At 54.6% G+C, this 14,170-nt stretch overlaps 2 protein-coding genes across 2 annotated transcripts; both read left to right on the forward strand.

Annotated features, from left to right (window-relative positions):
* The first annotated feature begins 360 nt into the window (after positions 1-360).
* Positions 361-4,194, forward strand: VOLCADRAFT_75029 (uncharacterized protein). The gene is made up of 6 exons (XM_002951461.1): positions 361-559; positions 656-792; positions 1,040-1,331; positions 1,662-1,929; positions 2,432-2,546; positions 2,869-4,194. Exons 1-6 carry the CDS (start codon positions 421-423, stop codon positions 2,929-2,931), a joined length of 1,014 nt encoding a protein of 337 aa, XP_002951507.1. The 5' UTR covers positions 361-420; the 3' UTR covers positions 2,932-4,194.
* A 1,802-nt stretch (positions 4,195-5,996) lies between these two features.
* Positions 5,997-13,221, forward strand: VOLCADRAFT_92075 (uncharacterized protein; the record flags this gene model as incomplete). Its single annotated transcript, XM_002951462.1, has 10 exons — positions 5,997-6,021; positions 6,491-6,798; positions 7,105-7,176; positions 7,652-8,104; positions 8,890-9,443; positions 10,015-10,297; positions 10,743-10,814; positions 11,197-11,490; positions 12,400-12,757; positions 13,175-13,221. 10 exons carry the CDS (start codon positions 5,997-5,999, stop codon positions 13,219-13,221), a joined length of 2,466 nt encoding a protein of 821 aa, XP_002951508.1.
* Between the last annotated feature and the right edge of the window lie 949 nt (positions 13,222-14,170).

The raw sequence follows: 14,170 nt of genomic DNA on the forward strand, positions 1-14,170 counted from the left end.
AATCATACTTCCAATTTCTCATCTAAACGGATCAAATTGCAGCTACTGAAACATCAAGCAAATATAACGACATCCTCCGTGCAAGATCAAAAATGATTCACATTGCACTTTCGCCATTGATCCCGGAATTCGTTTGACAGCGCGAACCCATAAGCCAATCACCCTATCATAAAGCATAAATCTTCCATTAAACATACCCTATCAACCTGGCCGCAACTTGTGGGGATGTAACTGTATGTGGGTTTGTGTGTGTGGGTGCTCGGCCAAATACAGCCGGCGTACGACATCACACTGACCTACTACCTTTCTTATCTTTTTTATATATGCTGCTATGCACCCGGCTTACTCGTATAGCAGTGTTACAAAGCTAGTTGGTTTCAGTAGTGTGTTGTTCCTCATTGATCATCATATCTGGAAAGCATGCAGACTACTATGTCGGTGACTCGCCCATGCGTGGGTCTGCGTCCCCTTCCTGTTCGTAACGTGCGATCTCTGATCCGAGCGCAAGCGGCTCCACAGCAAGTATCGACAGCTGTCTCGACGAATGGCAACGGCAACGGTGCGAGCGTTCTGATTGCTCTAGCCCCAGTACCACTTGTATGCAAATTATCAGCACGGGAATGTAAATATGATACTTTTTAAATATTTGGTGCAGGCGTTGCCGCGGCATCGCTTTCGGTGCCCGCGCCAGTGGCAGCACCTGCACAAGCAGTGTCAACCCCAGTCCGCGCCGTGTCCGTGTTGACTCCTCCACAAGTCTATGAGAATGCAGCAAACGTTGGCGCGTATAAGGTGAGGCATTTTAATCTCTGTTGGCGCTCACAAAGACCAGGCGCACTTTTGGGGCGCCCTACTTTGAAGATATTAAGGGTGTTTGTAAGAAAAGCATGCTGAGGAAACTATGAAATGCATAGAAGGATTAAATTACGTTCCTTGATGTGTTTACTTTGCTTGCGCATGCTAAGCTGAGCGATTGAGAAATTCGTTTGCGGTTTGATTCTTAGTACCTGACAGGGATAATTTATCTTTGTGCGTGCAGGCCTCTCTCGGTGTGTTGGCTACTTTCGTTCAGGGCATTCAGGCTGGCGCTTACATCGCTTTTGGCGCTTTCCTTGCCTGCTCCGTTGGCGGAAACATTCCTGGCATTACCGCATCGAACCCTGGTCTCGCCAAGTTGCTCTTTGCCTTGGTCTTCCCGGTTGGTCTCTCCATGGTCACAAACTGTGGTGCGGAGCTCTACACCGGCAACACCATGATGCTGACGTGTGCGATCTTCGAGAAGAAAGCAACCTGGGCCCAGCTTGTTAAGAACTGGGTTGTTTCGTACGCAGGTGAGTCTGCTAACGGCTTCTGGCAAACCCGAACTGTTATGCCGCAGTTGGGAACGATTAAAAGCCCGACACGGTAGACCGTGGCGACGTAAATCGTGCTCTAGATAAATTTCCAGCTCATTCTCGTTCCATCCAAACCTTGCCTATTTTCAAGCGTTTCCCCGCATCCATTTTGGTCGCACCTATCACTCACGCATGCATTCCTCTGTTTCCAATATCCTCCGCTCCTGCTCCTCACTGAACTTCTGCCCTCACTCACTCAATTGTCATCGTTAAGCCTAACATGTTCACCCGCTTCCTTTCTCTCGTCCTTTCCGCTCCTCTGCCTAGGCAACTTTGTGGGCAGCATTGCCATGGTTGCCGCTGTGGTGGCTACCGGCCTCATGGCGTCCAACCAGCTGCCCGTGAACATGGCCACTGCCAAGTCAAGCCTGGGCTTCACTGAGGTCCTGTCACGCTCCATCTTGTGCAACTGGCTGGTCTGCTGCGCGGTGTGGTCAGCGTCCGCGGCCACCTCCTTGCCGGGTCGTATTCTGGGGCTCTGGCCGCCGATCACTGCCTTCGTGGCCATTGGATTGGAGCACTCTGTCGCGAACATGTGAGTCCTATCTGTCTGTCTGTCTGTCTGTCTGTGAGGAGTCTGCGGGACAGTTTGGCGGTGGAAGCAGTCGCGGACGATATGACGATTGATAAGGTTGGCAGAAATTAAGGCGCGCCAGCAGTGCTACTGAGCGCTAGGTGATATAGGCAGAGCTTTCTGTTCCTGCCTACTCCCTGCTCCCAGTGCGGCGGGAGAGAGAGGACGGCTGCAATTGCCCTAAGAGATGATTACTACGTAAGCAAGCCTTCTTGTCGAAACTGCGGTGTGTGATGGCGGCGTGGCAGTCTAGTTGCGGTTATTTCAGAAACGTGATACCTACTACGAACCCCTCAAGCCGCCTTGCTGATCGTTATTCATCACATGATATATTAGTTAACTGCGGCTATTGCAGCTCCCCCCACCACTGGGACGGCTGCTGGTGTGTATCGCGGGTGCTGGTTTGCTGATAGTATTGGTTTAATGTTTTTGGCCGCTGAGGAAATGTTAAAACTCTCTGCAGGTTCGTGATTCCTCTGGGCATGATGCTCGGCGCCGATGTTACGTGGAGCCAGTTCTTCTTCAACAACTTGGTTCCCGTCACGCTGGGTAACACCATTGCGGGCGTTGTCATGATGGTGGGTGCATCACTCATACATTAGAGTCTCCTGAACTGGTGTCAGTTGTTGCGACCTGGAGGTCGCATGCCTGCACAGACGTCAAATCTCCTCTCGCGCCTACTATTCCCATGACATTCATGCAGCCCTGGCTTGGTGTGGGCTTGTGTGAATGTGCTTGCTTTGGGGTGGCCAAGCTTGATCCGCAGGAAACTAAACTGATGGAAGGGTTACATGGTGTGCTGCTCACATGGTCCCTAGTCCCTCACACGGCCCACTCCCCCACCCCCCCCCACACACACATTGTCTTTTGATGTGTTTATCTCACCGCCCGTTACTGCAGGCGGTGGCATACTCGGTCAGCTACGGGTCCCTGGGCAAGACTCCCAAGCCCGCTACTGCGTAATCTGTACAGATGGAGAGTCTTGCAGCCCGCAACGCGGACTCCATACGCGACTTGGGTGACTTGGCCGAACACCCGTGCAAAGTCTTGTACTTTTGTAGTTGCGTCGCGCACATGGGTAAGGGGAAGTCGTTTTTTTGCTGTCGCACCGCACACCAGGCGACCTGTAGTTGAGGTACCGAAATTTTGATAAGTGCGCTTTTCCTCTTTGACCGTCTGCAATTCAGAAGAGCTGTGCGCTGCGAGTAGGTATGCTAGCACTTACCACGAAGAATGGGAGGGAAATTTTCAGGGAGTAGAGCACACGGTGTATTTCGTGCTTTTTGTGTGTGAGGGCTGAAATGTGTTGATCATCGAACTGTGTGTGTACGGGTAGTGGACTGTTTTCTGCGTGTAGCAGTACTTGTTGTTGTGTGAAGGTCTCGCTTCTGTTTGGCGCGCCAAAGCCCGCGCGCACAACGATTAACTGGCAATGGCAGGTATGGGAAATTGTTGTCGAGGCACGGATGCCCCGGATGCCCTTGCAGGGTGGGGAAACTTGTATCATCGAAGCATGTGGGTTAGTGTCGTACTCAAGTTTTTGGGGAGCTTTAGACTCGTATACTAGCTTTTTGAAAAGTAATTTTCGGCCCCAATTCGGTTTAATGTGCGATGTGCCGAAAGTGGGAATTTCGAGGTGCATGTGCGTGATCGGTTGACAGTTGATGGCCGTCGGTTGTGTCGGTTGAGAGAAGACATCTCGCAGATCGATAAGCGAATCCTGAAGGTTTTGGCGGAGGGATAGTCTGTTATCATGTTCGGTTTTGTGCTCGAGGCCAGGGTTGTACGCTCAGGCAAAGTAGTTGAACTCTGAAAGAGAGGCGAGAGGTATATGGCGAATATAGCATCCGTTGCGCTGCGATGGTCAATGTGACTGATGGAATTTTTTGGCACCCCTCAGCGTATCACGCGCGAGCATGCTGGCAGGAAGCATGGCTTTGCTTGTATGTATGTATGTATGGCGCGTGGTTTCCTACCCTTTCCATCGCTAATCCTCTTGTTGTTTAAAGTCTCGCAAATTCATCACATGTTGTGTATTTTGTTTGGATGGGTGCACGGCAAGTCGGCTCTCACCTGGCTCTTGCGAGGGTGCCAACATGTAAGGAGGCAACCATATACCTTTTAACTGCGGGCTGTGTCAAATGATGTGTAGGGCATATTAATGATAGCAAAACCTCGAACTTGTCATCATATAGCTTTATGCACGGAATGTAACTCTCATCAAGGAGGTGTGCGACTACTTCAGACTCAGATGTACAGTCCGTACAGTCACAGTATATGACCTCGCTGTGTTAGGCCAAATACAAAAGAAGGAACACATTCCCCGTTTCAGTGTCAGACTAACTGGCACATTGTTTTGCGGTCTTGTTGACGAGTAAAGATTGCACGTTATGCCGAAATCCTGATGGACGCAATCTGAAAAGTTAAGTCTCGTTCAAAAGAAGGGAACCATTTTCGTGTGAGAGGATTAAAAGTACTCTTTTGTTTTCTCTCTGGGTAAGCTGCCTTCCAATCGCCCGTAAATCTTCGATGTGGACGCTGTGGATTCAATCCTGCGCATGGTCGCGGCGGCCTCACGGCGGGCTAGCGCCAGGTGTTCATTGAGCTACTGTTTGGCACAGATATTGCGGAACAAGTCAAGAAAAGGAGGTGATTTCAAGGGGGAATCATGTATGCATATATAATACTACCCACCATCGAGTAGAAGCTCAGTAACAAGAGTGTTCCGCAGAGTAGCCCACCGCGGCCCATACATTCGCCTTCATACCTTTCTCGGCCTTTTGGCTCAGATCATGTGTAGTATCTGTTCTTATTAGCTTAATCGCTAATATGGTCCTCATTGAGGACCTGCGATTAACTTGAATATTTCTCGGGGGCTTGTCAATGGTGCGCTTGCGCATCCGACTTGCCAGCATGGTTGCGGCCTTACACTACCGCTGCAGCCGTGCACCCGCCCTAATCATTGACTTTTCGGTTGGGTTTGTGTCTACCTGTCCAAAGTTCCAAAGCCCTACTGTACTTGCCCTAACAGCATTATATAGGTTTAATATGTCAAAAGGCTTTCCAACAGGATCTCGACCCCTTCCATAACTACATAAAGATGTTCATTTGTATTTCTCTATGTAGTTAATTATACCAGTTTGAGGCCGGCACCTTAGTATCCAGAGCCCTGATGCCAGCCCTGACATATGGCGGCTGCGTGTCCATCCGTGTCCTTAAGGGGCATCTGTGGCGCTACTGGCAGCGTACTGGCAGCAGTGCAAGCTAGGCCTCTTCGCCATGGTCTGCTGTTTCGGCTGCCGACATTCTCTGTCACATTCTCTGGGCTGGGACGACGTTGTGCAAGAGCTCCTGCAGCGAACACACGAATACGAACCCCACTGGAGGAGCGGGACCGGCATTATGGCTGCCTCGACAGCGACAAAGCAGCTGCTAAGAAGTGTAGCAACCGTTGCCCCTTTATAAAAAAAGATGCGGTACGGCACATCGAAAGTCATGTTAGTTATATGGAGATATTTTTTCATAATACGCGGCTGCGGTACCTAGCCATGCTTTCATTAAGTTTTAAGGAATGGAGGCTAACGGAGGATGGATCGTTAGGCAAGCTTTCATGGGCGTAGCGAAAATTACCGACCAAGGCTCCGACATGGCCAGAATGCCATCGCCTGCAAAATAATGTTTCGTTCCAAGGAGCTCAATGCTCAAATGAAAAGATTTTCATCTACAATAACATAAGCATGGTGTAGAAGTGCAATAACTTTTACCATGGCCCTCAGGGCGGAGACAAAAACCTAAAAAGCTCGATTCACCGCGTATAGACAGACAGCTGGACATCAGTAATCTGGAATTACAATCTAATACAATTTCTTTCGGTATCAGGTAGGGCTAAGCTGGTCGCATTCGCGCTCAGGCGACCTAGGGCCAGGAGTTCACGTCGGCGTCGGTGGCCACCACCCTTTCTCCTACTCCCCAAACCCACCAAACCTCTTGCGGGCCCCCAACATTACCACCGGCAGGCGGCGGGAACCATGTCGTTGCTCTTCATTAACGGCCGTAAGTACGGTATCCTCTTCCACGGTGTACCAAATATCGGTTGCAGTTGATTGATGCTTGTCCTGCCGATACGCAAGAATTTCGCAATCAAAACACGTGCCGGCAGTTGTATAAAGACAGACAAAATAAACAAACGATCAAAACACACATGCAAACGTACAAACATACGTTACTTTGCATTGGGATCGCCCCGGCCTCCAGCTATCCTGCGTTCCGGTCATGCACATTGGGATAAGGGCGTCATGCCCGTCTTCCCTGCGGTGTCGTACAAACCCTCCCCCGTACACTCTTAACTGCTCTTCGGCGAGCCCCTTTAACCCCCCCCCCCGGCCTGACAGGGGGGGTTGGCGCTCGTCTTCCCCTCGCGGACACACCCGCCCGCCCCGGCCGTTTTCCTCGGGAATTTCCCCCCCTCCGCCCAGTACAAGTTGAGCACATCCCCAACTACCAACTACCAACTTACCTACAGGTGACCCCAGCTCAGTTCGTTGCGTCAGCGGCGACTGGACGTCCTTGCCGTTACCTCTCTTCACGGAAATCCTTCGCAAGCTTCTGGGCCTCGTACAGTACGACAACGAGGCATGGAAGGTCCATGATGTCGTTAAGCAGCAGCAGGGAGATGACGGGATGGAGAGCTTGTACGGCGGGCACGGCAATGCCTGGGGAGGCCTCGACGGCGGCGGCGGCGGTGGCGGCGGCAGTCGCCTGGGGGATGTAGCCCAGGCGGGCCTTGTGTGTCGAGATTGGTACCGGATGTCGCGAAATGGCCTCATGGTGGTGCGACCAGCCGCGCTGCCAACACCGCCCCTGCCGCCGCCGACACCGCCTCCAGGTCAACAACAACAGCAAATCCTCCTCCTCCACCATCACCAACACCACCACCACCACCACCAGCCGCCATATCCGCACGGGCAGCTGCTCGAATATCGCCATTCGCAATTGCCCTTCCGGGAGCACCAACATCATCTTCATGGCTCCAACCACCCGCCTCAGCAACAGCAACCGCAACCGCAACCGCAACCGCAGCAGCACCACCACCAGCACCACCACCACCACCACTGCTGCCAAACAACATGGCATCAGGTCCCCGGCCTTCAGCGGAACCCCTGGATGGCCTTCCCGCACCTAACACACCTCGATTTGAGCGGGACACGGGTGAGGCTGGTGGGGCTTTAGGAGCAGCGGGGGGGGGGGAGGATGGCACAGGCTCGGCGGGTTTGAGGAAGTTAGTTAATTTGGTTGTACGATTGTTTGGCTTCGATTTTATTATATCTATAATTCGGGACCATTTGGTATTGGAGTTTTTTAAAATCAACTGCTGGGCTGGTGGCTTGCGATTGCAGGGAACATAAGATGAAAGGCAGGTTTTTCCCGCCCGTTTGTTTTACGTAACAAAATAATGCAGCAGGATCGAAGAGCGGTCCGGACGTTTTTTCCGCAATGTGTTTTTATCGGGCCGTGTGTGTGACCCGATCTGTTCGGTTTTGTCCTAGCTCGCCTCTCCGCTTTTCTCTTGCGCCTGTTGGCCCCTGTTGACACCACCCACTCCTACGGGGGCGGTGGGCATCAATTTGGTGCTGACAATGGTGTGGTGACGTCGTGGTGTGGTGACGACGGTCACCACGTGCAGGTTGCCGTACAGGATGTCGTGGAGCTCCGCCGGCAGCAGGAGGCGCTGGTGGGAGTGGGGGGCCTCCGGGGATTACGGAGCCTCAAGCTGCCGCTGGCGCTACTGGCGGCGGCGGCGCCGCCACCACTGCTGCCTCAGACAGCCGCCGCTGGCGGCGGCGCCGACTTTTTTCCTCCTCCTCCGTCCCGGGTGCTTCGACACCGCGGCACTCACCTTCTTTGGCCGCCATGGCTACAGTGCCTTCCGTACCTTTCCGAGCTTTTCATATTTACGTATTGTCGTACGGCACCGTACGGCGCAGCAGGCGATCTGCATGAGCATCTAGACCCGCCTTATTATTCCGATGAGGGTCAATTCGACGCGATCGTGTCGCGATTCGACGGCATTCGCATCGAAGACCTGCCGCCGCTGCACGTGCTGACCTCCTTGAAGTTCCAACTTCCGGGAAGCGCGGTGGCGAGCGGCGGTTTGCTCCGAAACCTGCCATCTCTAAAGGCTCTTGAGCTGATAACTGCTGACTCACGCCCGCTGTGTGGGCTCCAGCCGGCACGTGTGCTGCAGCAGTCTCCGGGTGCGCCCGCGCGAGTTCCACCTCTTGTCTGTTAATTGTTTGTTTGTTTTATAGTTTATTTTATAATTCAAATTCATATTCTGTTTGTTTATTTTATAATGATTATTCAAGATATTGTCAGGTTGGCTGCGGGCCGGCAGTTCTGTTAAAACGACATCCGGCGGGTGCCCTAAGACCAGTTCATCAAAGAGGGCGGAAATCTCCTGTTAGAACAAAAGAGTAACAAGAATATGCGGCGTGAAGTAAATTAAAGGGTTCTTAATTAACTTTACGCCTCATCTTCTTGTTACGCGTCTTTCTTCATGTTATGTAGCTATCAACAGCACAACTTCGGCAGCTCCCGCCGACCCGACCTGCGCTGCATACTGCACAACTCTGTATGTATGTCTTTCATTTAGGTAGATAGCAGCCAGATAGACAGACAGATAGATAAATAGATAGATAACTCAGCGGTACGGACCTCCACCATCCGGACCGCTCGACGTCCACAGCAGGTGTTGAGGCCGACCGGCCCTGACCCCAATCCCGTCGCAGCTCGCTTTCCGTACCGTGCCGTAGCGTACTTCCGTACCATTGAAACCCAAGCACCCCACTTCTTGATGCCCATGTTGCAGCTGCGGGGCTGGCTCACCTGCACCTGCCCTGCCTTTCATCCGGCCCCCGTCAGCACGTTGTGCCGCCGCAACCGCCGGCGGGGGGGCCCCCCGCCGCTGCCGCTGCCGCTGGCGGCGGCGGCGATGATGGCGGCGGGCTACCTTTAGAGGGCCTCCGCGCCCTCGCCGTCGCCGCCGGCTTCCCGATCGACACCGACAATGCAGTTCCCCCGGGGCAACAGCGTCTCCGACATCCCAATCCAGATCCCCTGGCGCCGCCGCCGCCGCTGCCTCCGCTGGCGCCGTCGGCGGCGGCCTCGCTCCGTACATCTCTACGGAGCTTGTCTCTAAGCGGGCGATGTCTGATGGCGGACCTCCTGGCGGCGGCAGGTTACCTGGCGGCGGTGACGCGGCTGAGCCTGGCGGGCTGCGATGTACGACCCAGGGGACTGGCGGAAGGACTCCTGAGCCAGCGCCCCGCTGACGGTGGCGGCGGTGGTTGTGTCTGGGAACAGCTGTACGGCGCCGCGGCGGCAGTGCCGCCGGCGGCGTGGCGGTTGCGGCAACTCGACCTGGCGGGCTGTCGCTGGCTCTCCACGGTGCCGTTGTTTGCCGCCAGTATCAGCAAGTACGTACGGCATGCCGTACACCTTTGTGCCTTCCACGGTTCACCTTGAGAAGCGCCGGCCTTTTCGCGTCCGTCCGTCTGTATGTATGTTCTTCTGTCATCATCCGCCATCATTTTTATCATCAGCGTCGTCATAGGGGGGCTGTAGGGGGACTGCCAAGACGAGGCGAAGGGAAAGAAGGAGAAGAAGAATGACTCTTTTTCCCTTTCACAACGTTTGCCGCTCTGTCAACACGCCGTTCTCTCAACACGCCGATGCGTCTTTCAGGCTGTAGATTATTAACACTGCCAATACTTCGCTGCAGTTGCAGCTGTCGTGTCATGAGGCAATTGGCACCTCCCTCGTCCTTGGGGGCCCCCCACTGTCAAGACGACCCCGCAATCCTTTCCCCACTTTCCCCCGCACTGCCTCACAATCGAGCGTCGCGTGTTCGTGTTGTTATGAGGACAGGGATGCCGTACATGCCGTATGTCGTGTCGCATTGCATGCAATGTGATGTGTTAACGTGCACATCACAGACAGGTGGCGCGTGTGTCGTGTTTTAGGAATTGGTTCCTCGCCTCAACACAGGGTGTTGCTGGCGCTGAGCGGCTCCGGGGCGTCAGGGCTACAGCCGCAGCTACAGGTTCTCGATCTGTCCTGCACGGGGGTCAGTCGCCTGCCGGAGGTGCTGCTACTGCCGCCGCCGCCGTCACCGCCGCCGCCGCGGCGGCGAAGCGCCGCCACAGCGAATGAGCACCCAGGAGGCTTTAACGCGAACGAGTACGACGCAACTGCTGCCGACGCTGACGCCATTGGCGGCGGCATTGGCGGCTCCCTGATTGAGTTGAACCTGTCTGGAAATCTCTTACGGGTACGGCTGTTTATTATGGTTTCGGGGCAAGCTGGCCCCCCGCCGAGCCCGGGGCCGGGGCCCTTGAGAAAGGCAGCTAGCTGCCGCTCCACCCTGAAGCCGTTTCAAATCCTATAAATACTTTTTCCTCCTTCCCACGGTCACTGCGAAATTGTGCCACTGTACGATTGCCGCTGTGACTTAGGCTATTCCCGCAGCGCTGGCGACAGGCTGCCCCCGGCTCCGTCTTCTGAAGGTTGACGACAACGGCGCAGGCGGCATCGCACCCCTAACCTGCCGCCGCCGCCGCTCCTCCGCCGCTGCCGCCACCCTGAGCCTCGTACACCACCACCAGTCGGGGAGTAGTACGGCGGCGCCAGCGTCAGCGGCGGCGGCGTTGGTGGCATCCGGCGTCAGCGGCGGCGGCGGCAGCCGTCTCTCCGTTATGTTGCCTGCCACTGTGGAGGAGCTCAGTCTGGTGGTTTCGGGGCCTAATGCTCTGGTGCCGCTACGCCTGAGCGCTGAGGCGCTATCGTCGGTGAGCCGGCCGCGAGTGCCGCCAGCCGTCCTCCAGTCCTCCTCAAAAGTCCGGATTTATCTTTTTGTCGTTCCTGCAGTCGATAATCTTCTGTAGACTGACGATTGACGACTGAATGTCGTTACACAGCCAGTTGTTTTTCGCAATCTGCGTTCACATTCATTCTTGACATTCTTCACCACAGCTAACCTGTCACCCGTCCCGCCATGATCCCGTTGTGCCATTAGTGCTTTTGTTGTTTTGTGAATGTTAGGGTTTATAGCCTCAGTAAAATACGGCCTAAGTGTCTTCTGAAGATTCCTCTAAGGCGGCTGTTTGTTTTAAACGCCCCTGTTCATTTACCCTGCATTCCCTCTGCTGGCCGTACATGCCGCCACCGCAGTACAACCCAGCGGCGGAGCTGCGCCGGCTGCACGTCAGCCACTGCAGCCTGCCCGCTCTCATCGCCATCCTGCCGTACATGCCTGTACTGGCAGATCTGGTTGCAGTACGAGTCCCTGCGAACGTGCGCGGTGTGGTGGGCTCTAAGGCGGCGGCAGCGGCAGCGGCAGCGGCAGCGGCGGCGGTGGCCGCACCAGCCGCCGCCGGCTGCGGCGGCGACGAACGAACTTTCGTGGGCACAGGGGGCCGCCTGTACGACATATCCAGCGGACCAGAGTTGACGGAAGCACCGCCGGTACCTACTGCTACTGCTAATGGTACTGCTGCTACCGCCGTGAGAGGCGCCGCCGCGGCTCCAGCTGTAGCTGTAGCTGTAGCTGTATCCAGGTGTTTGCGATCCGTCACAATTCGGGGGGACCTGTGTGAAGACTTCCCGGCGGTGCACCGCCGTGGGGATGGCTGCAGCAGTAGCAGCAGTAGCAGCAGTAGCAGCAGCACCGACCTTAGCAGTAGCCGTAGCAGCAGTACAAGCAGCCCCGATAGCAGCAGCAGCGGAAAGGTTGACGGCGTTGGTGCCGCTGGCAACGATGCGGCACTTTGGTGGCTGGAGCGCCTTTGCGCCTGTGCTCCAGGAATGCGTACGTTGTCGTACACACGTATGGGCTTGACTGCCGTACCGGACGGCATTGCCACCGCCGGCGGGCTAGTCTCTTTGGACCTGAGTCGAAACCGTTTGTCGTACATCTCCGAATTCATTGGCGATCTGTCGAGCTTGGAGGTGAGGGTCAGGACTGGTTACTTCGTTACGCGTCCTCCGAAGGCGATTGCTTGGTCTGGGAAGTATGCGTGTGCATGTTCCACCTCGGTTGTGTTACCCAGAGAGGTGTAATACCCCGAGTGCCCATACACCAGCTAGCAGAGATAGGCACAAGAGCCTAAGAGCCATAACTTAGGTAAAGGACAATATATAAACCCTAAGTAAGAAGATATGTAAACTCCTCATCTTCTACATCCCCACTCGGCGCCACATAACGGCTATTCACAGTCCGGGGCCTCTGAGGCTTTTACGAACGGCCTCCACATTCATGTGGATATTCTTGAGTTCAACTTGTTTAAATTTCTTGACGTGGCATTTTAGACACCACAAAATGAACTAAAGCCGTAAATCGTCCCCCGCTCTCCCTTCCTCTACTTCCCGCTAAAGCACCTGGACCTCAGTCGCAACCAACTGGACTCCCTGCCGTACCACCTCGTACGGCTAACTCGGCTGGCATCAATAAACGCGCACGACAACCCGGCGCTGTCGCCCGCGGCGGTAGGCGCGTTGCAGGAAAACATGCCGGGCTTGGTGCGTGTACGGCATGGCCCAAGTCATGCCCGCGATGGAAGCTGCGGCGGACAGCGCGACGGCGGCGTTGTACGGCAGGCTGCTAGGCACGATCCGGCGACGGTGACGGCGACTGCGTCGGCGACTGCGGTGGCGGCGGATTTTTGCGCTAGGAAGTGCCGGAAAGGCGCGGATGGGGACCTAAGAGCCGAGGCGCAGTCGGGGGATGATGGGGGTGCGCGCGTATGGGAGGAGGCAGGCGGATCGTCGGCTGTACGGCGGGTTATGGCAGTTGCATAGAAGGTAGCGGGTAAATGGCGTTATTGGCACCGATGGGGGCAAACGGTGTGAGGGGCGCCTTGAAACGCAGCAGCGATATTTCATGTGATGGTCATGACGACGATGAATACCAAACTAAATAGCTTCCCAGGCCTCTCAGCGACATTAATTTCTTCACGGCATGCAACTGCTAAGCGTTAACGACCATTACGCATTTTTAGTTATGGGAATCTTTTTTCGCAATAGTTGCAGTGAATTGTCGCTTTTATACTGCTGATACTAACGGCCTTGGAATGGTTGCACGGAATGGTTTGAATTGGGAATTGGGGCTCTTCAACACATAAGCCCCTTAACCACCACGTGAACGCCATAGGAGCCATAGTCATAGTCATAGTCTGCGTGATGATGTGGTGCCGGTAGCGCCCGAGCGCTCTGCGATTGCGGACACAGGACAGTCCATTTAGGACGAATGGGTGCAAAATGTTTCTGTGTGGTGAAGATTGTAAAAAGAGATAGGTTGATGGGGATTGATGACGTCACCCCTACACCGACGTCACGTCGTGATGTGTTTCGTTGTTCTGTGTTGCTTTCAGCGGCAACGGTGCAGTATCCGTGTGCACTTATGGTGATGATTGCGGTGGTGGTCGTGGTGGTGGTTGTTGCGGTGCACGCCTTGCCAAGCTGTGTTGCATGCTGGTGCATACTTGTGAAACAGTCCAGTCCAGTCCAGGATGGAGGGGCAGAAGCCCAAGCATTCATTGAGAACGTTGGTAATATTGTACTCCCTACCTGTAAATAATTAAATAGCTTTACTTTGTGTTAACAACTTACAAAGCACGGAATAAGAGAGTTACCGCGTATCACTCCCGTCCATTAGGTTCCGGAAGAATACCTGATGTTCCGGAGCTGCGGTGGCAAAACCAAGACCTGCCAATAACGGATCAAACAGAAGCACAAAAACAAAACTTCGCGCGAGAACTCTCTAAACCCTAAAAGCAGCCGGCGTCGCCTAAACTTCCCCCCCCCCCCAGCCCGTACAAAGAGATGCTGAGAACGACAACGACGATGATGAAGAGGCGGCAGCCGCGTCAAGCGTAAGGCTTAAGGAAAGAAGTCCCAGTCCGCTTCACTACCGTAACAGTCTCCCCGGAAAATACACAAGAGGTGCATCTGTGGTTAGTGTGGGCGGACGAAGATAAAGAAACAGGCGGGCTATTTGCCACCAGGGGGCCCCGCCGCTGCTCCGATAAAATAGGGGGAACACGCCCAGCACTCAAATGCTCAAATGTCGCCTTCAGAACTTTTCGACCACAGCACACTGCCATTGCAGTTAGGAATCTGCGCTCATAAATAAACACCGAACCCCTAG

This window comes from Volvox carteri, assembly GCF_000143455.1.
Source record: "Volvox carteri f. nagariensis unplaced genomic scaffold VOLCAscaffold_24, whole genome shotgun sequence".
In the NCBI taxonomy this organism is placed as follows: Eukaryota; Viridiplantae; Chlorophyta; class Chlorophyceae; order Chlamydomonadales; family Volvocaceae; genus Volvox; species Volvox carteri.